At 50.5% G+C, this 23,932-nt stretch overlaps 1 protein-coding gene across 2 annotated transcripts; it reads left to right on the top strand.

Annotated features, from left to right (window-relative positions):
• The first annotated feature begins 1,213 nt into the window (after positions 1-1,213).
• On the top strand, positions 1,214-23,597 carry SPATC1L (spermatogenesis and centriole associated 1 like). 2 transcript variants are annotated; one of them, XM_034948192.3, is made up of 5 exons: positions 1,225-1,368; positions 2,650-2,875; positions 16,016-16,366; positions 22,686-22,837; positions 23,048-23,597. In XM_034948192.3, exons 2-5 carry the CDS (start codon positions 2,683-2,685, stop codon positions 23,372-23,374), a joined length of 1,023 nt encoding a protein of 340 aa, XP_034804083.1. In that variant the 5' UTR covers positions 1,225-1,368; positions 2,650-2,682; the 3' UTR covers positions 23,375-23,597. The 2 variants fall into 2 exon arrangements, with proteins under 2 accessions (XP_003823850.1, XP_034804083.1); XM_003823802.5 differs by lacking the exon at positions 2,650-2,875 and having other exon boundaries at positions 1,214-1,368.
• The last annotated feature ends 335 nt before the right edge of the window (positions 23,598-23,932 follow it).

Here is a 23,932-nt window from a genome sequence, read left to right as displayed (position 1 = left end):
TCTCTTTTGATAACTTTGGTAGGGTTTGTCCATTTCCTGTGGTTGTGGAGCACGGGCATCAAGCTTTAACTATACCCCACAAATTCTAATGTCATGTTTTTATTCTCATTCAACTTGAAATATTCTCTGGTTTCCTTTGTGCTTTTGTCTTTTTTAAGAGGAGTTTTAGGTTCCTAGCAAAATTGAGAGGAAGATACAGAGATTTCCCCACTCTCTGCCCCAACAAATGCACAGCTTCCCCTATTATCAACAAACTACCTGACAGCCACAATTGTCAGCAAAACGCACATGAGGGAAAAATATAAAATATAAGTAGCGTTGTATCTATTTAAGAAATTGATTTAGAAATTTAAAACTTTTCCAGAGGAAATCTAGTTCTAGATAGCTTCACAGATGCATTCTATCCGACGTTTAAGAAGGAACACCCAGAAAATGGCGCGGAATCTCTGCGGCTCATTTTAAAAGGCCAGTGTTCCAAAGCCAGACCAAGACATCACAAGAAAAGGAGATTCAGATCAATTTCCCCTGTGAGCATAAAAATACTTAAGATATTAATAAATTGAATCCAGCGCTATATTAAAAGGATAACGTGTCAAGAGCAGAAAACTGTCAGAATGTTGATAGGTCCGTGGCTGGAGAGTACCTGACGTCAAGAGAAGGTTTCCTTGGAGCGGGAGGGAGAGGGCATTTAAAATATGATGGGAGGAGCCAGGGCAGGAAAAGCCATTCAGGGCCCCTCGGGCTCACAGCGGGGGGCGCATCCGTGACCCACCCCTCGCTTCTCTCTCTGCCCTGCATCCTGGACGCCCTGCATGCCCTCGTCAGTGGGCTGTGGCTGGGCCCCCGTTGTCTTGATCTGAGGTGTGAGCCCCGTGGTGCAGCACCAGGCTGGTTGGGTTGTGTCAGGAACGCTCGGGGTGTAGAAACCTCCTTTCCCCACAAAGCCTGACTCGAGACTTTCTCTGCTAGAAGCAACCTTCCCCTAATCTGGCCGCCCGGGCTGAATGAAGGTGGTGTTCTCCCGGGGGCATCTGCGCCTGAGTGCCCTTGGTGGTCCTGAGTGCCCGTCACAGGGCTGGAGGTGTGGCCGGCCCACTGGGTTGGTGGTGGTGGGTGCCCGTCACAGGGCTGGAGGTGTGGCTGGCCCACTGGGTTGGTGGTGGTGATGGGTGCCCGTCACAGGGCTGGAGGTGTGGCCGGCCCACTGGGTTGGTGGTGGTGGGTGACCGTCACAGGGCTGGAGGTGTGGCCGGCCCACTGGGTTGTGTTTTCTGCCCTACGGCCCTTCCCACGAGGATGAGATGACCCATCTGTTGCATCCCGGCTGCTGATAAAACAAGACCCTCGGAGCCAAGAAACAACACTGAGGTGATTTACTTTCCCAAGTAATTGAAGCAGGGAGTCAGGGTGGATTTCAAGACGGTCGCACTGACTGAGGACAGACGCCTGCTCTAGCAGGACCCCGTGAGCCGCAGCCCTGTGTGACGGCCCGAGGGGCTGTGGCCATGGGTTGGGGGCGTCCTCAGTTACGTGCAGGCAGGAGCAGTGCAGTCAGGAACAATTAGTGTCTTAGACACGGGCACTTGTGGTCTGAGGGGTGGACATGCACTGCTGGACCCTTCTCATCAGGGAGTGAGGTCAGCAGGTGGCCTCCAGCCCAGCCCTCAGGGCCACCCAGCGCTCCAAAGCATGTGGGAGCCATCGTGGGGCTGCCTCAGGCTGGTCTCCCCACCCTAGGCTGGTCTCCCCCCGAGGCTGGTCTCCCCACCCTAGGCTGGTCTCCCCCCGAGACTGGTCTCCTCCCGCAGGCTGATCTCCCGGCCCAGGCTGGTCTCCCCCGCAGGCTGGTCTCCTCCCCCAGGCTGGTCTCCTCCCCCAGGCTGGTCTCCCCCCCCAGGCTGGTCTCCCCCACAAGGCTGGTCTCCCCCACAAGGCTGGTCTCCCCCGCAGACTGGTCTCCCCCACAGGCTGGTCTCCTCCCCCAGGCTGGTCTCCCCCTCAGGCTGGTCTCCCCCGCCAGGCTGGTCTCCCCCGCAGACTGGTCTCCCCCACAAGCTGGTCTCCCCACCAGGCTGGTCTCCCCCACATGCTGGTCTCCTCCCACTGCCCTTGCCAGTCCCTCCCTCCTCAAATGTGGGTGCCAAGGACGGATCCTGATGAACACCTGCACATCAGTTGCCGCCCCGGGTGCCAGGGTCCACAGGAAGCTGCACTGGGAACCCTGTGTCCTGGGCAGGTCCTATGGGAAGTGCAGCCCACGTGTTACTCGGGTGAAGGCAGCGTCCCCACCCAGCTTGAGGACACCACACAGGGTGGACACCCAACCCTGGCTGGGCCGCTCAAGGGGGAGTGGCTTGGACACCCCCCTTGGAGTACAGTCCCCACATCCCGTACCTGCCTAATGTCCTTGGCATTCTCGGGCCCCGGTCATAGTGTGGGAGTGGCTGCCTGTGCACGCCATGGGCCTCCAGCTTCACTGCCTCAACGGGGCCATGAGCCATCGCGGGGGCAGGCAGGGGTGCTGGGCACCTCATCACTAGGGCAGTGACATCACAAGGCGTGGAAGGCGGCGGTGGCTACGGAACTCCGTGCCTGGGCTGTTTCTATGGTGCCTGCGGGCTCTGGGCTCCCACCTCCATGGGGCTGCAGGAGCCGTGAGGGACAAGGAGGGACGCACCCGCCATGGCTGAGGGTGGCGAGCTGATGAGCCGGCTCCTGAGCGAGAATGCGGACCTGAAGAAGCAGGTGCGCCTCCTGAAGGAGAATCAGATGCTGCGGCGGCTGCTCAGCCAGAGCTGCCAGGAGGGCGGCGGCCACGACCTGCTCCCACCCAGGGCGCATGCCTACCCCGAGGCCGGCTCCCCCGGGAGCGGAGGTGAGGTGCCGCCCAGCTCAGATGGCCTGGTAGATGGGGGGGTCGCGGGATGCCTGCTCCCCGGGAGTCGAGGGTGGCGGCCAGCTCCCTGATGCGGGAGGTCACGGGCACCTTTCACACCCTCAGGTCTGAGTAAAGCAAGCCCAGGTGGTGGGTTCTGCTGTTGCCCTCAGGTGAGGCCCCTCCCCTCCCCTTCGGTCGCTGGCGAAGTGGGAGTGGTCAACCGCTGGCAGGTGGACTGGTCAGCTGCAGTCATGGAAGTGTCCCCATAGGGGTAGAGCAGGTGGTGCGCAGGCTTGTGGGCCTCCAGGGCCCCAGGCAGCTCTTCCAGGCTGGTCCTGGCTGGCAGTTTGCTCTGCTGCGTGTGTCTCTTCTCCTCCTGGGTCAGGGGCGACGGGGGTGTCAGACCAGCCACACGAGTCCCATGAGTGCTGTGTCCCATCCACTCATGTCCCCGGCCAGAGCCAGGCCAGCCCCATGGTGGGAAGGTCCCACTCTGGGGAGGCCTCAGAGCCACCGGCCAGGGGAGCGGGTAGGGACAAGTGGGCGCCTGTCCCTGCGGGGGTGGGAGTGTGGAGCCATGATCCACTCACCACATAGCATTGACTCCAGCCTTCTGTGGCTTTTTACTGAAAAAAGTACATATATAGGGTTTGGTCACTTTCTGCAAAGTAGTAGGCTTTATTCTAAAAGTTTTGGGAAAAACATTCCCCGTTCCTGCATGTGATTTGGGATGGGGCTGACAGGTGTACCCTTGACTTTTCGTTGGGTTGGTGGGCAGAGGACAGAGTCCCTGACCCAGCACTGCCTGGGATTCCCACGGCCAACCTCAGCTTCCCACCCGGCCGGGCCCGGAAAGGACCTGGTCAGCCTGCCTGGTCCTGGACGATGGAGCAGGCAGCCTCGCCAGTGCCCGTGAACACTGCTGTCTGCGAGCACGAGCCATGCCCGGGAGGCCAGCTCTGCCACTCACCAAGGGGCCGCTCCAGCACCTGTGCTGGGGGTGGGGGGGGTTGCTTCCTGAGTCCTTCTCAAACGCTGGCCACCACCCTCAGATGTGCACTCTGAGCAGGCGCAGTGTGCAGGAGGCACTCTCCGCAGCCAGGCCCCAGGCCCTGCTTGGAGCTCCATGGACAAGCCTGAGAGCGAGCGTGTCTGGAAGCAAAGAGGGGAATCCATGGCAGCATCCCCACACCTTTGGTCTCTGGTGACAGGCAGGGGCTCCTCGCAGGGAGCTGGGAGGAGAGCACCTCGCCAGGATGTGCGGGGACAGTGTGGCTGGGGAACCTGGCGCCTGGGGGCCATGCTGTGCGAGGCCCCAGGCTCTGCGTCTCCATCAGCGGCCACTGAGCCCCACGCTCACCACAGGGCGTTTGCTGGGCAGACCTGCGCTTACGGTGCTGGGCCACGTGCAGGGTCCCGTTCACAGCACTTGTGAGGCCCGGGCACTGTGGCTGCAAAAGGGCCCTTAATCTGTTTGGTGCGTGTGGACAGCCGCAGGCTGCGTGCCCTGGGCTGCGTTGCTGTCCTCCTCCTCAAGAAGGAATCACCCTGGGCCGGACCTCAGGGCTGGACAGAGTGCTGGTGCCTCCCCTGGCAGGAGAGGGGCAGACCCTCGACCCTTGCCCAGGCTGTGCAGTCCCCAGAGGGACCCTTGTCAGGGGCTGAGTCAGGGCGGGGTCTCCATGACCACGGCTGCTGCCCCTGCCCTTGGGTCACCTTGGCAAACCCAGGTCTTGCTGGACACGGGTCTTGGGAGGAGCCTCAACCCGAGGCCAGCAGGCCTTCCACAGAGGGCCTTGGAGCCCCCGCCACAGGGTGTGGGGCAGGCTCAGTGTGGCCCGGGCTGGCAGTGGGGAGGGGCCTGGACAAGACCACCCTCTAAACTCTGCCACTTGAGTGGCAGCGTGTGGTGCACCCTTAATGCTCTGGGCCTCAGCATGTGCTTGGGAATGTACCTGGGGCTGTGGGATGCTGCATTCAGGACCAGCCCTCAGCAGAACTGGGGTTGGGAAAACCAGCACTGAGCTTCTGCAAAAAAGGAGAAGTTTATAAGCAAAGGAACCACCACCAGCAATGTTTGCATGTTGCCAAGACTTCCTTAGCATCTGTGTTCAAAACAGGATGAGTAAAAACCTGCTTTTCGTACGGATTCAACAACACGTGCTCATGGTAAACTTATAAACGCCGTGGAGGGTGCAACGTTTAAGCCTCAGGCCACGCCTCCGGCCCCCTCCGCAAAGGCAGCCACAATCAACGTTCTCTTGGGTTTTCTCTGGAACTTTGGTGGAGATCTGTGTGTCTGTCTGTGTATCTTTTTGGTCCACCTACACGGGATTGTGCTGTTCTGCAACTTGACTTTTCCCCCTTAACGATCCATTTCACGGCATTCCCCACCAGTCCTTATCTGCAGATCTCCCCGGCACACCTGAACACTGGGCTCCTTCTGTGGGGGCCCCAGGCAGGCAGCACTGTTCCCAGTTCTCTGCGACCGTGGATGCCGCTGCCGTGGGTGGCCTGCGCAGGCACCCTGTGGCTTTGTGTAGGGGATCCCACACGTGGGTCCTCGGGTCAAAGGCTGTGTGCATTTGAAATGTTGAAATAGACACTGTGAAACGCTCTCCGAAAGGCCCCTACACCCCACTGATGGAGGAGGAGGGCACTGCGCCGGCATGGTTCCCACGTCACAGGAGGGCTCATCTGTCCCCGTCGGCTGGGGAGCAAGGTCCCCAGGTCTCACCCAGGTTTACAAGTGAGTGATGCGGAGGGCCAGTGGGAGCAGCAGTCCTCTGCCTCCCCTCCCAGCTGCCCCATCTCGTCTCCCTCGGGATCGTCCTGGTCCCTCCAGCACTGCCACGATGCCACTCGCCATGTCTCCACTGGAGAGGTGTCCCCTGGAGGACAGCCAGGCCCCCCCAGATTGCCCACTCGCTCCCTAGTTGTTGGTGGTGGATTGTCGGATGATTTCCAACAGTGGTGAGGATTCTCTATGTGCAACTCCTGGTCACTCCTTCCGTCTGACGCGATAGAAGATTGTCCCTGTGTTGTTAGGTGTACTTTAAAATGGCCCTGCAATATTGCCGATTCGGATGAACCACAATGTAATGAATTCTCCCTCAGTTTGAAATTAAAGTTTTTCTTCCCCTTGAGGTAAATAGCACCACAAAAAAGGTTTTAAGAATTTTTATATTTAAGGCTATTTCCATTGGATTTCTTTTTTTGGTGTGTGTGTGGTTTTTTTTACTTTTATGGAGATGGGATCTTCTATGTTGCTGGTCTTGAACTCCTGGGCTTAAGGGATCCTTCTGTCTCGACCTCCTAAAATGCTGGGATTACAGGTGTGAGCCACCGTGCCTGGCCCGTTATGTTTTTCTCTTTTTCAGACAGGGTCTATGTTCCCCAGGCTGGAGTGCAGTGGCAATGATCATGACTCACTGCAGCCTCGACCTCTGGGGCTCAAGCAATCCTTCTACCTCAGCCTCCTGAGTAGCTTGGACTACAGTGCTTGCCACCATGAGCGGCTAATTAAAATTTTTTTTTTTTTTTTTTGTAGAGACAGGGTCTCCCTATGTTGCCCAGGCCAGTCCCAAACTCCTGGGCTCAAGCGATTCTCCCACCTTGGCCTCCCAAACCATTGGGATTACAGGCTTGAGCCACTGTCCGGCTGGATTTATTTTTAAAAAATAGAATCATTGATTCAGAAGGCAGGAGTAAATGGTTTTTTGTTTGTTTGTTTTTGAGACACAGTCTGGCTCTGTTGCCCAGGCTGGAGTGCAGTGGTGTCATCTTGGTTCACTGCAACCTCTGCCTCCTGGGTTCAAGCGATTCTCCTGCCTTGCCCTCCCCAGTAGCTGGAATTAAAGGCACACACCACCATGCCTGGCTACTTTTTGTATTTTTAGTAGAGATGGGGTTTTGCCATGTTGGCTAGGCTGATCTTGGACTCCTGACCTCAGGTGATCCACCCACCTCGGCCTCCCAAAGTGCTGGGATTACAGGCATGAACCACTGCACCTGGCCATGTATTTCTTTTTAAAAAAACTTTTAAGTTCAGGGGTACAAGTGCAGGCTTATTACATAGGTGAACTTGTGTCATGGGAGTTTGTTGTACAGATTATTTTGTCACTCAAGTATTAAGCCTAGTACATTAGTTATTATTCCTGATCCTCTCCCTTCTCTCACCCTTCACCATCTGGTAGGCCTCAGTGTCTGTTGTTCCCCTCTATGTGTCCACATGTTCTCATTGTTTAGCTCCCACTTATAAGTAAGAGCATGTGGCATTTGGTTTTCTGTTCCTGCATTAGTTTGCTGAGGCTAATAGCCTCCAGCTCCATCCATGTTCATGCAAAGGATATGATCTCATTCTGTTTTTTTTTTTTTTTTTTTTTTTTTTTTTTGAGATGGAGTTTCACTCTTGTTGCCCAGGCTGGAGTGCAATGGCACGATCTCGGCTCGCTGCAACCTCTGCTTCCCGATTTCAAGCAATTCTCCTGCCTCAGCCTCCCAAGTAGCTGGGATTACAGGCATGCACCACCATGCCCAGCTAATTTTGTATTTTTAGTAGAGATGGTTTTCACCATGTTGGTCAGGCTGGTCTCGAACTCCTGACCTCAGGTGATCCACCTGCCTTGGCCTCCCAAAGTACTGGGATTACAGGCATGAGCCACTGCTCCCGGCTGATCTCATTCTTTTTTATGGCTGCATAATATTCCATGTCGTCTATGTACCACATTTTCTTTATCCAATCTACCACTGATGGGCATTTAAGTTGATTCCATGTCTTTGCTATTGTGAATAGTCTGCAGTGAACATATGCGTGCATGTGTCTCTATAATAAAATGATTTATATTCCTTTGGGTACCAGTAATGGAACCCAACCAGTAATGGAATTGCTGGGTTGAATGGTATTTCTGTTTTTAGGTCTTCGAGGAATCGCCGCACTGTCTTCCACAATGGCTGAACTAATTTATGCTCCCACTAACAGTGTATAGGCGTTCTTTTTCTCTGCAACGTTGCCAGCATCTGTTGTTTTTTGACTTTTTAATTATAGCCATTCTGACTGGTGTGAGATGGTGTCTCATTGTGGTTTTTATTTACATTTCTTTAATAAGCAGTGATGTTGAGCCTTTTTTCATATGCTCGTTGGCTGTATGTATGTCTTTAGGAAAGTGTTCTGTCCTTTGCCCACTTTTTAATGGGGTTGTTTTTTTCTTGTAGATTTCTTTAAGTTCCTTATAGATGCTGAATATTAGACCTTTGTCAGATGCATTAGTTTGTAAAAATTTTCTCCCATTCTGTAGGTTTGCTGTTTACTCTGTTGATAGTTTATTTTGCTGTGCAGAAGCTCTTTAATTAGATGCCATTAGTCAATTTTTGCTTTTGTTGCAATTGCTTTTAGCATCTTTGTCGTGAAATCTTTGCCCATCCCTATGTTCTGAATGGTATTGCCTAGGTTGTCTTCCAGGGTTTTTATAGTTTTGAGTTTTACATCTAAGTCTATAATCCATATTGAGTTGATTTTTGTATATGGTGTAAGGAAAGGGTCCAATTTCAGTCTTCTGCATATGGCTAGCCAGTTATCCCAGCACCATTTATTGAATAGGGAGTCCTTTCCTCATTGCTTGTTTTTGTCAGGTTTGTTGAAGATCAGATGGTTATAGGTGTGCAGACTTATTTCTGGGTTCTCTGTTCTGTTCTATTGATCTATGTACCATGCTGTTTTGGTTATTGTAGCTCTGTAGTATAGTTTGAAGTTGGGTAGTGTGATGCCTCCAGCTTTGTTATTTTTGCTTAGGATTGCCTTGGCTATTCGGGCTCTTTTTTGGTTCCACATGAATTTTTAAACAGTTTTTTTTCTAGTTCTGTGATTAATCTCAATGGTATTTTAATAAGAACAGCATTGACTCTATAAAATTACTTTGGTCAGTATGACCATTTTTATGATATTGATTCTTCCTATGCATGAACATGGAATGTTTTTCCATTTGTGTAATCTCTGATTTCTTTGAGCAGTGTTTTGTAGTTCTCCTTGTAGACATCCTCCACCTCCCTAGTTAGCTGTATTCCTAGGCATTTTATTCTTTTTGTGGCAGTTGTGAATGGGAGTTCATTCCATTTGATTTGGCTCTTGGCTTGATTGTTGTTGGTATATAGGAATGTTAGTGTTTTTTGCGCATTGATTTTGTATCCTGAGACTTTGCTGAAGTTGTTTATCAGCTTAAGAATCTAGGTTGAGACTATGGGATTTTCTAGATATAAGATCATGTCATCTGCAAACAGGGATAGTTTGATTTCCTCTCTTTCTATTTGGATGGGCTTTATTTCTTTCTTTTGCCTGATTGCTCTGATCAAGACTTCCAATACTATGTTGAAATAGGAGTGGTGAGAGAGGGCATTCTTGTCTTGTGCCAAGTTTTGAGGGGTTGAGTTTTGATGTTGGTTGTGAGTTTGTCATACATAGCTCTTACTATTTTGAGGTATGTTCCTTCAATACCTAGTTTATTGAGCATTTTTAACATGAAGGGGTGTTGAATTTTGTTGAAAGCTTTTTTTGCATCTATTAAGATAATCATATGGTTTTTGTCTTTAGTTCTGTTTATGTAATGAATCGCATTTATTGATTTATGTTGAACCTACCTTGCATCCCAGGGATAAAACCTATTTGACTGTGGTGGATAAGCTTTTTGATGTGCTGCTGGATTTGGTTTGCCAGAATTTTGTTGAGGATTTTTGCGTCAATGTTCATCAAACATATTGGCCTGAAGTTATCTTTTTTTGTTGCATCTCTGCTGGGTTTTGTTATCAGGATGATGCTGGCCTCATAGAATGAGTTAGGGAGGAGACTCTCCTCCTCAACTTTTTGGAATAGTTTCACCAGGAATGGTACCAGCTCTTCTTTGTACATCTGGTACAATTCAGCTGTGAATCCATCTGGTCCTGGCTTTTTTTGGTTGGTAGGCTATTTATTACTGACTCAATTTTAGAGCTTGTTATTGGTCTGTTCAGGGATTCCATTTATTCCTAGTTCAGTCTTGGGAGGGTGTATGTGTCCAGGAACGTATCCATTTTTTCTAGATTTTCTAGTTTATGTGTATAGAGGTTTTCATAATATTTTCTGATGGTTGGTTGTATTTTTGTGGGGTCGGTAGTAATATATCCCTTATTTCTGATTGTGTTTATTTGAATCTTCTCTCTTTTCTTCTTTATTAGTCTAGCTAGTGGTATATCTATTTTATTAATTTTTTCAAAAAACCAGCTCCTGGATTCATTGATGTTTTGAATGGTATTTTGTGTCTCAATCTCCTTCAGTTCAGCTTTGATTTTGGTTATTTCTTGTTTTCTGCTAGCTTTGGGATTTGTTTGCTCTTAATTCTCTAGTTCTTTTAGCTGTGATGTTAGGTTGTTTGATTGAGATCTTTCCAACTTTTCGATGTGGACATTTAATGCTATAAATTTCCCTCTTAACACTGCCCTAGCTGTGTCCCAGAGATTCTGGTATGTTGTATTTTTGTTCTCATCAGCTTCAAGGAATTTCTTGATTTCTGCCTTAATTTCACTGTTTCAAGGAATTTCTTGATTTCTGCCTTAATTTCACTGTTTACCCAAAAGTCATTCAGGGGCGAGTTATTCAATTTCCATATAATTGTGTGGTTCTGAGTGAATTTTTTAGGCTTGATTTCCAACTGGGTCCGTTTTCATCTGAGAGATTGTTTGTTATAATTCCAGTTGTTTTGCATTTGCTGAGGAGTATTTTGCTTCCAATTATGTGATTGAATTTAGAGTGTGTGCCATGTGGCAATGAGAAGAATGTATATTCTATTGTTTTGGGGTGGAGAGTTCTGTAGATATCTGTCAGGTACATTTGATCCGGTGCTGAGTTCATGTCCTGAATATCTTTGTTAATTTTCTGTCTCAATTATCTGTAATACTGTCAGTATGGTGTTGAAGTCTCTCACTATTATTATGTGGGAGTCTAAGCCTCTTTGAAGGTCTCTGAGAACTTGCTTTATAAATCTTGGTGCTCTTGTGTTGGGTGCATATATATTTAGTGTAGTTAGGTCTGCTTGTTAAATTGAGCCCTTCACCGTTGTGTAATGCTCTTCTTTGTCTTTTTTGATCTTCATTGGTTTAAAATCTGTTTTGTCAGAAACTATGATTGCAACCCTGCAATCATAGTTTTCCATTTGCTTGGTAGATTTTTCTCCATGCCTTTATTTTGAGCCTATTTGTGTTATTGCATGTGAGATGGGTCTCTTGAAGACAGCATACCAATGGGTCTTGGTTCTTTATCTAGCTTGCCATTCTGTGTTTTTTTGTTTGTTTGTTTTTTTGAGACAGAGTCTTGCTCTGTCTCCCAGGCTGGAGTGCAGTAGCACAATCTCGGCTCACTGCAACCTCTGCCTCCTAGGTTCAAGTGATTCTCCTGCCTCAGCCTCCCAAGTAGCTGGAATTATAGGCACCCAACACCATGCCTGGCTAATTTTTGTATTTTTTAGTAGAGATGGGTTTTCATCATGTTGGCCAGGCTGATCTTGAACTCCTGGCCTCAAGTGATTCACCTGCTTCAGCCTCTCAAAGTGCTGGGATTACAGACATGAGCCACCATGCCTGGTCTGTTTGATGACCTTGAGGTTTTGATTGTGGTATAAGGTGGATTCAGCCAACTGGCTTCATTTATGGAATATTTAAGGGGCCAGTGCCCAGCTGCCAACTCCTGGACTCTGCATGCTCTAGCTCTGGGGGACTTGTTTTGGGCCCTGACTTTGTTCTCTGGCTCCTTGAGGTTTGGAATCCACTGCACTGGGAGGCTGAGGTACTGCAGCTACAGCAGAGTGGCTGGCAGATGCAGAGTGCCTGCCTTCCTGTGGGGGTTCACCACAGTGGTGGAGGCAAAGCAGCTGGGGTGGGGATGGGGGACTCCTGTTGGAGACTGTGTGCAGTTACTCTGGAGGTACTATAGGCATGGGTGGGGTGCTGGTTGGCACAGGTCTAGGTGCCTTTTCTGTGCCCTGCAAGCAGCAGTGATCGCTCAGGGTGGGGGAGGATCCACTGTTCTCTGCTCAGTGTTAGGTCAAAGGCAGGGTTCTGGCGGGTATGGGGCTTGCTGGCTTTGTGTCTGCCAAGGCTTCATCTGCAATGGAAGTCTGTAGGGAAAGGGGAGGCCCACTGAACTCCTGCATGCTGGTGGGGGAAGGAAATCAAAACCCACCTGTGCAGACATCAGCAGAGTGATGTGGGGAGTTGCCTGGGCCCAGGGGAAGCTGCAATATGAGGAGGGAGCAGGCAGGCTGGTGTGTGGCCGTCGGGGCTGTCTCACTGGAGCTCTCCACTGGCCAGGCACAGTCTGCCGGCACAGAAGCTATGGTGAAGACCCCCAGGGCACCCAAGACTGCCCTGCAAGCAGGCATGGCCAGGCTGGGGCCCCAGGAGAGGCCAGCAGACGAAGGGGTGCTCAGGTTGGACTGGTCCCATCTGATGGGTAAGACCACCCTGCAGAGAACAGGTCTGACAGTTTCCCTAGGCCCAAAGTCTCCTGTGGGAGCAAATCAAGCCTGGGGGACGGCCGTCCCTGGCTGTGTTCCTGCACCAGACCCTCTGGGTTCCGCTTCAGCTGGCTGCTGCCCCCACCACTTCTCTAAGCAGCTCTCCCTGCCAACTAGAGTGTCCATGGTGGGCGAGGGGTCTCCCCCAGCTGGGGTTCCAGAGGCCCATGGCAACAGTGGGTTGCTCCTTGCCCGTTTAACTCCCCCATTTCCCCAGAGCCGTTGTGGGTCAAAAAATGAGCACCAGTGCTCAGTAGTCCCAGGCAGGTTCCCAGCTTTCTCCCCTTCAGCCCAGCTTCTGTGTGCTCCCTCCATCTGCCCTCAGCACCTTCCCTCTGAAGATGTGTTAGAAGCTCACCAGTCATCTCAGGCCCTCCGTGGGAGCTGTATCATCTGGCTGCATCTGGCCGGCCATCCCGCCCTTCCGATCCACATGAACTTCTTATTTCTGTCTTTGTCCTTATTACTCAGAACTCGGGCCTTGGCCTTGACTTTCATGGGGCCTCCTCCAGGGAAGGTGAGAGAGGGTTTTGGCCGCATCCTGGTCCTCCTGACCAGCTGTGGGAAGGACCAACGGTCCCATCTGCCCAGAGGAGGGAGGTTTGCACAGGCTGGATGCTGTGGAAGAGTCCTTCCTGTTCTTATTTTTGGAAAACAGAAAATTTGAGAAATGGCTCATCTTGTTCGGTGTTTGTGAGCCTATCTCTGTACCAGTGGAGGTAACTCAGCTTCTTGCCAGGGACCGTATCTGGTATCTTGCTACGCTGCACAGCCACTGGGTCCCGCACACCCTGCCTCTTGCTCTCCACCCCACTGCCTTGTGCTCTGCACACACCCCTGCCTCGTGCTCTCCACCCCCATCTTGTGCTCTGCACACCTCCCCGCTTTGTGCTCTGCACAACCCCCGCCTCATGCTCTGTGCATCCCCCGCCTCACGCTCTGTGCATCCCCCGCCTCACACTCTGTGCATCCCCCACCTCATGCTCTGTGCATCCCCCGCCTCACGCTCTGCACTCCTGCCTCATGCTCTGTGCACACTCCTGCCTCGTGCTGTGTGTTCTTGATCATGTTTGGATGAGACTTTGTGCAATTATTTTTGGCCTGGCCATGGTTTTTTTTTTTTTTTTTTTTTTTTTTTTCTGGGGGTTATCTTTGTAGGAATTTGACATCAGAGTTGTGACAAATTTTGAAACCTAATTGAGCATCTTTTAACCTGTTCTATGGTTCCAGCCTCATTTGTATGATATCGGGATTATGACTTGTTTGGGAACTTGGCACACTCACCCACAGACCATCCAGGCCTGCAGCCCTCTGGGGAATAATCATTTCATAACTTTTAGATTTTCCTTCTTTGTGTATTGGTTCATTTAGGTTTTCTACTTCTTATTGAGTCACTTGAAAGTAATTTTCCAGGCTATCTCCTTTTATTAAAATTTTAATTAATACATAATTGTACATAATATTCCTTTATAATTTGAAAAGTGTCTGGGGTGGAGGCCTGAGGACTCCAGGCCTCCCACGTGGCAGGAGGCCGGGCACACACTGATGACTTTGCTTCTTTCGAACTTTTTTTCCTTGGAAAACATTTCAGAGGGAAGATTAGTTGGTTCCTTTGTAGGCACACTTTTTTTTTTTTTTTTGAGATCGATTCTTGCTCTGTCGCCCAGACTGGATTGCAGTGGCACGATCTTGGCTCACTGCAAGCTCCAGTAGGCACATTTTAAGGTATAATTTTTTGATATGGCTCCGAACACTTTCTCTAATATGTATTTGCTTTATTGCTAGGAGAATACACATGACATGGAGGTAGAATAGAATTTCATAAGCCATAAAGGCATAGATAAGCTAAATTTGACCAGGGATTGGGGAAATGCCACATGACCTCATCAGCCTGGTTGGGGAATATTCAGTCCTCATGAGGGTGTGGGGCCAGGAGGTGTTGGTGGGCATGGACCCTCCCCCTTGGTGTGGAAAGCAAAGAAAGTGAACACACCTGAGCCCAGCGTCGGACCACAGAGGATGTTCACAGAGCAGGAGGCTCCTCCCCATCCACAGAGGATGTTCACAGAGCAGGAGGCTCCTCCCCATCCACAGAGGATGTTCACAGAGCAGGAGGCTCCTCCCCATCCACAGAGGATGTTCACAGAGCAGGAGGCTCCTCCCCATCCACAGAGGATGTTCACAGAGCAGGAGGCTCCTCCCCATCCACAGAGGATGTTCACAGAGCAGGAGGCTCCTCCCCATCCACAGAGGATGTTCACAGAGCAGGGAGGCTCCTCCCCATCCACAGAGGATGTTCACAGAGCAGGAGGCTCCTCCCCATCCACAGAGGATGTTCACAGAGCAGGAGGCTACTCCCCATCCACAGAGGATGCTCACAGAGCAGGGAGGCTCCTCCCCATCCACAGAGGATGTTCACAGAGCAGGAGGCTCCTCCCCATCCACAGAGGATGTTCACAGAGCAGGAGGCTCCTCCCCATCCACAGAGGATGCTCACAGAGCAGGAGGCTCCTCCCCATCCACAGAGGATGTTCACAGAGCAGGAGGCTCCTCCCCATCCACAGAGGTTGCTCACAGAGCAGGAGGCTCCTCCCCATCCACAGAGGATGTTCACAGAGCAGGAGGCTCCTCCCCATCCACAGAGGATGTTCACAGAGCAGGAGGCTCCTCCCCATCCACAGAGGATGTTCACAGAGCAGGAGGCTCCTCCCCATCCACAGAGGATGTTCACAGAGCAGGAGGCTCCTCCCCATCCACAGAGGATGCTCACAGAGCAGGGAGGCTCCTCCCCATCCACAGAGGATGTTCACAGAGCAGGAGGCTCCTCCCCATCCACAGAGGATGTTCACAGAGCAGGAGGCTCCTCCCCATCCACAGAGGATGCTCACAGAGCAGGGAGGCTCCTCCCCATCCACAGAGGATGTTCACAGAGCAGGAGGCTCCTCCCCATCCACAGAGGATGCTCACAGAGCAGGGAAGCTCCTCCCCATCCACAGAGGTTGCTCACAGAGCAGGAGGCTCCTCCCGGGAGGCCGATTACAGCTGTGTGTTTGCACGGAAACATGGAAACAGGCCCTGTCCATCAATAGGGCAAGGGTTAAAAATTCAGTGTGTGTGTCTGTATGTGTGCTCATGTGTACAGAGGTGCCAGGAAACAGTGAAATGAACCAGGTAGCTACCAGATGGCTCAGCGTGCATAAATCTCAACGAGATAACGCAGCAGCAAAAAGTTCAGTTGCAGAATAAAATGTGTAGGGTGCTACCATTTATGTGCAACTTAAGCATATAAAAGTCTTTCTCCAGTGTGTGTGGGCACACAGCCAGGCCGGAGGCACACGGAGGCCTGCCCGCTTGCTGTGCCCATAGACGCAGTGCTCCCACGGGCAGGATGGGCACCTGTGGCCACTTCACCACATCCAGCTCCTCCTTTTACACCTGAGGCCTGAGGGGAAGGAGGATGCTCTGAAGCCAGGGAAACCCCGGCAGGTGTTGAAGCTTGGGGTGGGGAGCATAGGGTTTGTTAACATGTTCTTTATACTTCCCAGGAATGTTTTAGGAGCATCAGCCTGATTTCTCTTCCCTTTCCTCCCCGCCTCAGTTCCAGATTGCGGAAGGTTCACGAGTGTTGCCGACACGGCCGCCCAACTGCAGATATCCTCCCTGGAGGACCTGCTGTGCTCACATGCCCCCCTGTCCAGCGAGGACGACACCTCCCCGGGCTGTGCAGCCCCCTCCCAGGCACCCTTCAAGGCCTTCCTCAGTCCCCCAGAGCCGCATAGCCACCGAGGCACCGACAGGAAGCTGTCCCCGCTCCTGAGCCCCTTGCAAGACTCACTGGTGGACAAGACCCTGCTGGAGCCCAGGGAGATGGTCCGGCCTAAGAAGGTGTGTTTCTTGGAGAGCAGCCTGCCCACCGGGGACAGGACCAGGAGGAGCTACTACCTCAACGGTATGGCCGGGTGCGGGGGCACCTGGGGGGGCCCCCAGTGCAGGCTGGCAGCTGTGGGGAGGGCATGACTGGGTGGTCAGGCAGGGCCGTTTCTCCATCCAGTCACACAGAGTGGAGGGAGGAGAGCCAGGCTGGGAGGCTGGGGTCCAAGGCTGTGTCTGTCCTAGTCTTTTGTCCATCTTTAAAGATAAAATGGGTTGCTTATCTTCTTCTTGGGAAGTTGTGAGAGTTCTTTATGTGTCTGGATATGAGTCCTTTTTTGGGTGTATGTTTTGCAGATATGGTCTCCCACTCCATGGTTTTTCATTTTCATAAGAATGTTTTTTGATGAGCAAAACTGTTTAATTTGATGATGTCCAATTTATTGATTTTTCTTTTGTATTTTATGCTTTTTATGTTCAGTTTAAGAAATCTTTGCCAAGCCCAAGGTCACACAGATTCTCTCCTGTGTGTTGTTCTAGAAGTTTTATAGTTTAGGTTTTACATGTAGGTCTCTGATCAATTCCAAGTTAATTTTCATATATGGTGTGAGGTTTGCATGTAGATATCCACCTGAGGCTCAGGCCAGCCTCCCACCTCAGCCTCCCAGGTATCTGGGACTACAGGTGTATGCCACCAGGCCTGGCTAATTTTTTGGTTTTTGTGTTTTTGTTATTGTAGAGATGGGATTTTGCTACGATGCCCAGGCTGGTCTTGAACTCCCGGGCTGAAGCAATTCGCCTGCCTCGGCCTCCCAAAATGCTGGGATTACAGGCATGAGCCACCATGCCTGGCCTGTCAATTTTATTTATCTTTTCAAATAACCGATTTTTTGTTACATTGATCTTTTGTATTGTTTTCTTCATTTAAATTTCATTTATTTCTGCTCTGATCTTAATTATTTTTCTTCTAATTTTGGATTTGGTTTGCTCTTGCACTTCTAGCTCTGTAAGATGAATCATTAGCTTGTTTATTTGAAGTTTTTCTACTTTTTTGATATAGGCACTTATAACTATAAACTCTTAGCACTTACAGCTATAGGTCTTAGTATGGCTTTTGCTGAATCTAGTACATACTAGGTTTTGGTGTGTTGTGTTTCCATTATCATTTGTTTCAAGACATTTTTAAAATTTCCTTCTTAATTTCTTCACTGATGCACTGGCCATCCAGGAGCGTATTGTTTTAATTTCTATGTGTTGGTATAATTTCCAAAATTCCTTTTGTTATTGATTTCATTTTATTCCATTATGGTCGGAGAAGATACTTGATATAATTTCAATTTTTTTGATTTTTAAAGACTTGTTTTGCAGCCTAGCATATGGTCTATCCTTGAGAATGATCCATGTGCTAATGAGAAGCAGGTGTATTCTGTACCTGTTGGATGAAATGTTCTGTAAATATCTATCATGTTCATTTGGTCTACAGTACAGATTAAGTCTGATATTTCTTTGATTTTCTGTCTTAAAGATCTGTCCAAGGGTGAAAATGCGTATTGAAGTCTCCAGTTACTATTGTATTGGGGTCTGTCTCTCGATTTAGCTCTAGTAATATTTGCTTTACATATCTGGGTGCTCCAGTGTTGGGTGCATATATATTTATAACTGTTATATCCTCTTGCTGAATTGACCCCTTTATCATTATATAATGACCTTCTTTGTCTCTTGTTATAGTTTTTGTCTTGAAATCCACTTTGATATAACTATGGCTGCTACTGCTCTTTTTTGGTTCTCATTTGCATGGAATATCCTTTTCTATCCCTTTATTTTCAGTCTGTGTGAGTCTTTATAGGTGACGTGTGTTTCTTGTAGGCAGCAGATGGTTGGGTCTTGTTTTTTTTTATCCATTCAGCCACTCCGTCTTTTGATTGGAGAGTTTAGTCTATTTACATTCAAAGTTTCTTGGTTGTTTTTGACCAAACTCACACACCATCATTCATCGATTTGACTGTGCTGTAATTTTTTTTTTTTTTTTTTTGAGACAGGGTCTCACTTTGATGCCCAGGCTGGGGTGCAGTGGTGCAATCTTGGCTCACTGCAACCTCCGCCTCCTGGGTTCAAGTGATTCTCATGCCTCAGCCACCCGAGTAGCTGGGATTATAGGTGCCTGCCACCACGCCCAGCTAATCTTTGTATTTTTAGTAGAGATGGGGTTTTGCCACATTGACCAGGCTGGTCTCAAACTCCTGACCTCAAGTGATCCGCCCACCTCAGCCTCCCAAAGTACTGGGATTACAGGCATGAGCTACCGCACCTGCCTATTTACATTCAAAGTTATTATTGATAAGGATCTACTCCTGCCATTTTGTTATTTGTTTTCTCATTGTTTTGTGGTCTTCCCTCCTCTTTATCTAGAAGAGTTTGTGTTGAATTGGTGTTACTTATTCCTTAAGTGGTAGAATTCACCGCTGAAACTACCCGAGCCTTGAATGGTCTCTGTAGGAACATTTTCCCCCTACAAATTCCATTTTATTGATAATATCAACTGAAATTAAGGCTGTTGAGACAAATAATTCGATAAAGGTTTATTGGAAGCCAAATGTGAGGATCAACCCAGAGGAACACACCAACAAAGTTGAGAGTGTTCTGGAATCTAAGTCAGAAGGTTTCTATAGGAGAGGCTAGGAGGAGGGAAAGGACTCCTCATACTCATGTTGTCCTTTTCTAGTCAGAAGGCTTCTATAGGAGAGGCTAGGAGGAGGGAAAGGACTCCTCATACTCATGTTGTCCTTTTCTAGTCAGAAGGTTTCTATAGGAGAGGCTAGGAGGAGGGAAAGGACTCCTCATACTCATGTTGTCCTTTTCTAGTCAGAAGGTTTCTACAGGAGAGGCTAGGAGGAGGGAAAGGACTCCTCATACTTCTATAGGAGAGGCTAGGAGGAGGGAAAGGACTCCTCATACTCATGTTGTCCTTTTCTTTGGAGGGTAAAACACAGAGGTTACAAGCATTGGCTACAGATGACAACATACAGGTCAACACATCTCTGTGCAAGACAGTCAGTAAACCTTTATGATTCAGGAATAAATCAGCATCTTTTCAGTCCATTAATCAGCACATCAGCAATCTGAGGAAATCATGATAAGATTCTTTACTCGGGGACCATTAATCATAAGACCTTCCCAAGCAGGCCAGTTTGGAAGTCTGTTTACTTTTAAACTGTCAAATGTGACCTGTAAGGTTATCAGATATAAGGCTATTCAGAGGATCTATTTCTTCTTGAGTGAACTTTGGTAGTTTGTGTCTTTTAAGGAATTGGTCAATTTCATCTAGGTTGTCAAATTTATTGGCATAAAGTCATTCCTAATACTTCCTTATTATCCTTTTTATGTCTGTAGAATCTGTGGTAGTGGCATCTCTAATTTCTGCTAGTGGTAATTTTTGTCTTCTTTCTTTTTTCCCCTAAGTCTGGCTAGAGGTTTATCAATGTATGGCCTTTTTCCTTTGAAGAATAGGTTTTTGGCTGGATCTTATAGAGTCCAGGTTGGACTAGAAATCATTTCTAGAACCTATACTAGAATCATTTCTCATCTATAGGATGTTTCTTCTACCTCATTTTTGCCTTGGTGGGGGGATGGGAGAAAGAGCTTGATTCTTTTTTTTTTTTTTTTTTTTCTTGAGATGGAGTCTCGCTCTGTCGCCCAGGCTGGAGTTGCAGTGGTGCGATCTCGGCTCACTGCAACATCCACCTCCCGGGTTCAAGCCATTCTCCTGCCTCAGCCTCCTCAGTAGCTGGGATTACAGGTGCCCGCCACCATGCCTGGCTAATTTTTGTATTTTTAGTAGAGATGGGGTTTCACCATGTTTGCCAAGCTGGTCTCGAACTCCTGACCTTGTGATCCACCCACCTCGGCCTCCCAAAGTGCTGGGATTACAGGCGTGAGCCACTGCACCTGGCCAAGAGCTTGATTCTTGATGAGAGAAATACATTGATACAGAAGAAGGAGATTACACCTGCTCCTCCACGCCCCTCATTGGCCCTAACACACTTCTGTGCAGTGTGTTGACATACCTCTTCTGCAGTCTTGAAAAGTGATTGGGAAAGAAATACACTGAAAACTACAAACATCACTGAAAGGAATGAAAGAAGACATAAATGACCAGGCACGGCGGCTCACACCTGTAATCCCAACATTTTGGAAGGCTGAGATGGGCAGATCTCTTGAGCCCAGGAGTTCAAGACCAGCCTCAGCAACAGGGCGAAACCCCATGTCTACCAACCCCCCACCACCCAAGTTAGCTGGGCGTGGTGGTGCATGCCTGTAGTTCCAGCTATTCAGGAGGCTGAGGTGGGAGGATCACTTGAGCCCAGAAGGTAGAGGTTGCAGTGAGCTGAGATCATGCCACTGCACTCCAGCTTGGGTGACAGAGCGAGACCCTTTCTTCAAAAAAACAAACAAACAAACAATAAATAAATAAACAGAAAAACATCTTGTGTTCACAGATTAGAAGACTTTATATTGTTCAAAAATCAATCATTTTGATATGGATTACATTGGATCTGCAGATTCATGCAATCCCAATCAGAATCCTAGTGGCTTCTTTACAGAAATTGACAAGCAGAAACTGAAATTCATATAGAAGTGTAAGGAACCGGAATAAGTAAAACGATCTTGAAAAAGGAGAACATTGAGGGACTCATACTTCCCAGTTTCAAAATTGACTATAAAACTTACAGTTAACAAGACTGTGGTACTGCCATAACGATGGACATACAGATCAATGCAATGGAATGGGAAGGTCAGAAATAAACCTGTACATAGATGGTTTTCAACAAGAGTGCCAAGACAATTCAGGAGGGACGGAATACTGTCTAATACGTGGTGCTGGAACAAAGAGGTATCCACATGCCAAGGAATGAAGCTGGGCCTTACGCCACACCACATACACAAATTAACTCAAAATGGATCAAAGACCTAAGAGGTCTCAAAGAGCTGAGGCCAGAAAACCTGTAGAAAAGCCATAGGGGTAAATCTTCGTGACCTTGGATTTGGCAATGGATTCTTAGAGATCACATCAAAAGCATGAGCAAAAGAGAGAAACAGACAAATTGGACTTCATCAAAAGTAAAACAAAACAAAAAAACAAACTTTTGTGTTTCAAAGGACAGTATCAAAAAAATGAAAAGCCAACCCGGAGAATGGGAGAAAACATTTGTAAATTGTGCATTTGAAATGGGACTAGTATGCAGAATATTGAAGAACTCTGACAATTCAACAGTAAGAAGACAAACAGTCCAATGAAAAATCACTACAGGAGCTGAATAGATATTTCTCCAAAGAAGATACAGTATATAAATGGCCAATAAGCACGTGAAAAGATGCTCGAATCACTAGTCGTTAGTGAAATGCAAATGAGATACTGTTTCCCGTCCTCCAGGAAAAAGATGGACAAGGTCATGTGCTGTTACGGACTCGGATGCCATCAGAGGCTGTCCTGGGGAGGGGGGTTCGGAAGCAGGTTTTGTGGGAGCATTGCCGTCTCCTAAGTAATGTCGAGGAAGTAATTAAAGTAGAATGTCCTGGGCCAGGCGCGGTGGCTCACGCCTGTAATCCCAGCACTATGGGAGGCTGAGGTGGGCGGATCACCTGAGGTCAGCAGTTCGAGACCAGCCTGGCCGACAGGGTGAAACCCCAGCTCTACTAAAAATACAAAAACTTAGCTGGGTGTGGTGGCACGCGGCTGTAGTCCCACTACTCTGGAGGCTGAGGCAGGAGAATCGCTTGAGCTGGGGAGGCGGAGGTTGCGGTGAGTGGAGATGGCGCCACTGCACTCCAGCCTGGATGACAGAGTGAGACTCTGTCTAAAAAAAAAAAAAAAAAAAAAGTCCTGCCAACCCAGCGGTCCTCTTCTCAGAGGTAGGAAAGAATGAAGCAGTTTTATTGAATAAACATTAAAGCAGCCTTTGATGCCCAGAGGTTGCCAAGACAGAAGAACTCTCCCCTTCCTCCCAGCCAAGCCGACGGCCCTGTTCCACGGGCGTCCTCACTGGAGGGGACCCGTCCCAACTCACACCTCCAGGGCCGGGTTCCTCTGTCCTCGCAGGGGCCGACGCTGGGGCAGACTCCCCCGTGACAGGGGACCAGTCCCCACCCCCGAGATTAAAAGGTTTACCTCATCGCAAAGGGACAGAAGGGACCGAGGACAGGGCGAAGGGAAGGCTGGCTTGCCCTTTGGCACTTTAAGAAGCTCCTTTTCTTTCAGATTCTATTTGCCGGACAGTGGGGGGTGGCGGCAGGTGGGGGGAGGGGGGTGGAGGAGCCGCCCCCCACGTGGCCGAGGGCACCCTCGAGGGCAGTGGATCCTCGCGCTCCCCTGACCTTGTCCCCGGCCTTCCCTCCCCCAGAGATCCAGAGCTTCGCGGGCGCCGAGAAGGACGCGCGCGTGGTGGGCGAGATCGCCTTCCAGCTGGACCGCCGCATCCTGGCCTACGTGTTCCCGGGCGTGACGCGGCTCTACGGCTTCACGGTGGCCAACATCCCCGAGAAGATCAAGCAGGTGCGCCCCGTGGGGAGGGCGCGGCCAGGAGGGTGCGGGGCGCTCGGTCCGTCCCTGTGAGGCCCCCAGATCTTGGCTCCTGGCCGGGCACTGTCCGCAGGAGGGGACCCCGGGGACCCAGGCGGGCGGGGCAGGGGTCGGCCCTGGGCCTGGAAGTCCCCGTCCGAGGGCCCCGAGCCCCCCACCCCCATCCATGCGCTGCGCCCGCAGACCTCCATCAAGTCTCTGGACGGCTCCGTGGACGAGAAGAAGCTGCGCGAGCTGACGCAGCGCTACCTGGCCCTGAGCGCGCGCCTCGAGAAGCTGGGCTACAGCCGCGACGTGCACCCGGCGTTCAGCGAGTTCCTCATCAACACCTACGGAATCCTGAAGCAGCGGCCCGACCTGCGCGCCAACCCCCTGCACAGCAGCCCGGCCGCGCTGCGCAAGCTGGTCATCGACGTGGTGCCCCCCAAGTTCCTGGGCGACTCGCTGCTGCTGCTCAACTGCCTGTGCGAGCTCTCCAAGGAGGACAGCAAGCCCCTCTTCGCCTGGTGAGCCGCCCCGCGCCCGCCGCCTTGCCTGCGGTAAACGCGTTTGTTCCAACCCGGGGCCGCGATGCCTCCTGCGCGTCCCCCCGGAGGGGAAAGGGCCGCGTCCCCCGCGCGCGAGGCCAGAGAAGGCCCCTCTCCCACCGGTGCTGGGCCCCGACCGCAGCCCGCCGCTGCCCGCACCTGCGGAGTGCTTGTCACCCCTCATTAAAATCATCCGTTTGCTTGTCTGCCTTTACCTCTGGCTCTTTGAGGGCGTGGAGGGCGCCTCGGCCGCTGCTCCGCCTGCAGGAAGCGCCGCTCAGTGCTCAAGGAGGGAAGCCAGGAAGGAGCCGCAGCCGGCAGGGGCCCCTCTCCCCGCTTCCGCCTCCGCCTCCCCCACCTACCCCTCCCCCTCCCCCCTCCCCCCTTCCCCGTCCCCCCTTCCCCACCTACCCCTCCCCCGGGCCTCCGCGCCCACCCGCTTTCCCGCCCGGGACGGCGAGTCCTGTCCCAGTTTGGGTTTCCCCGAATGCCGAGCTGGGGCAAGGACTTGGTTCTGGCGGATGGTTGCGCACCCCTGCCG

The sequence above is a fragment of the Pan paniscus genome, chromosome 22 (genome assembly GCF_029289425.2).
Source record: "Pan paniscus chromosome 22, NHGRI_mPanPan1-v2.0_pri, whole genome shotgun sequence".
NCBI lineage: Eukaryota > Metazoa > Chordata > Mammalia > Primates > Hominidae > Pan > Pan paniscus.
This window is presented reverse-complemented; position numbering and strand designations above follow the sequence as displayed.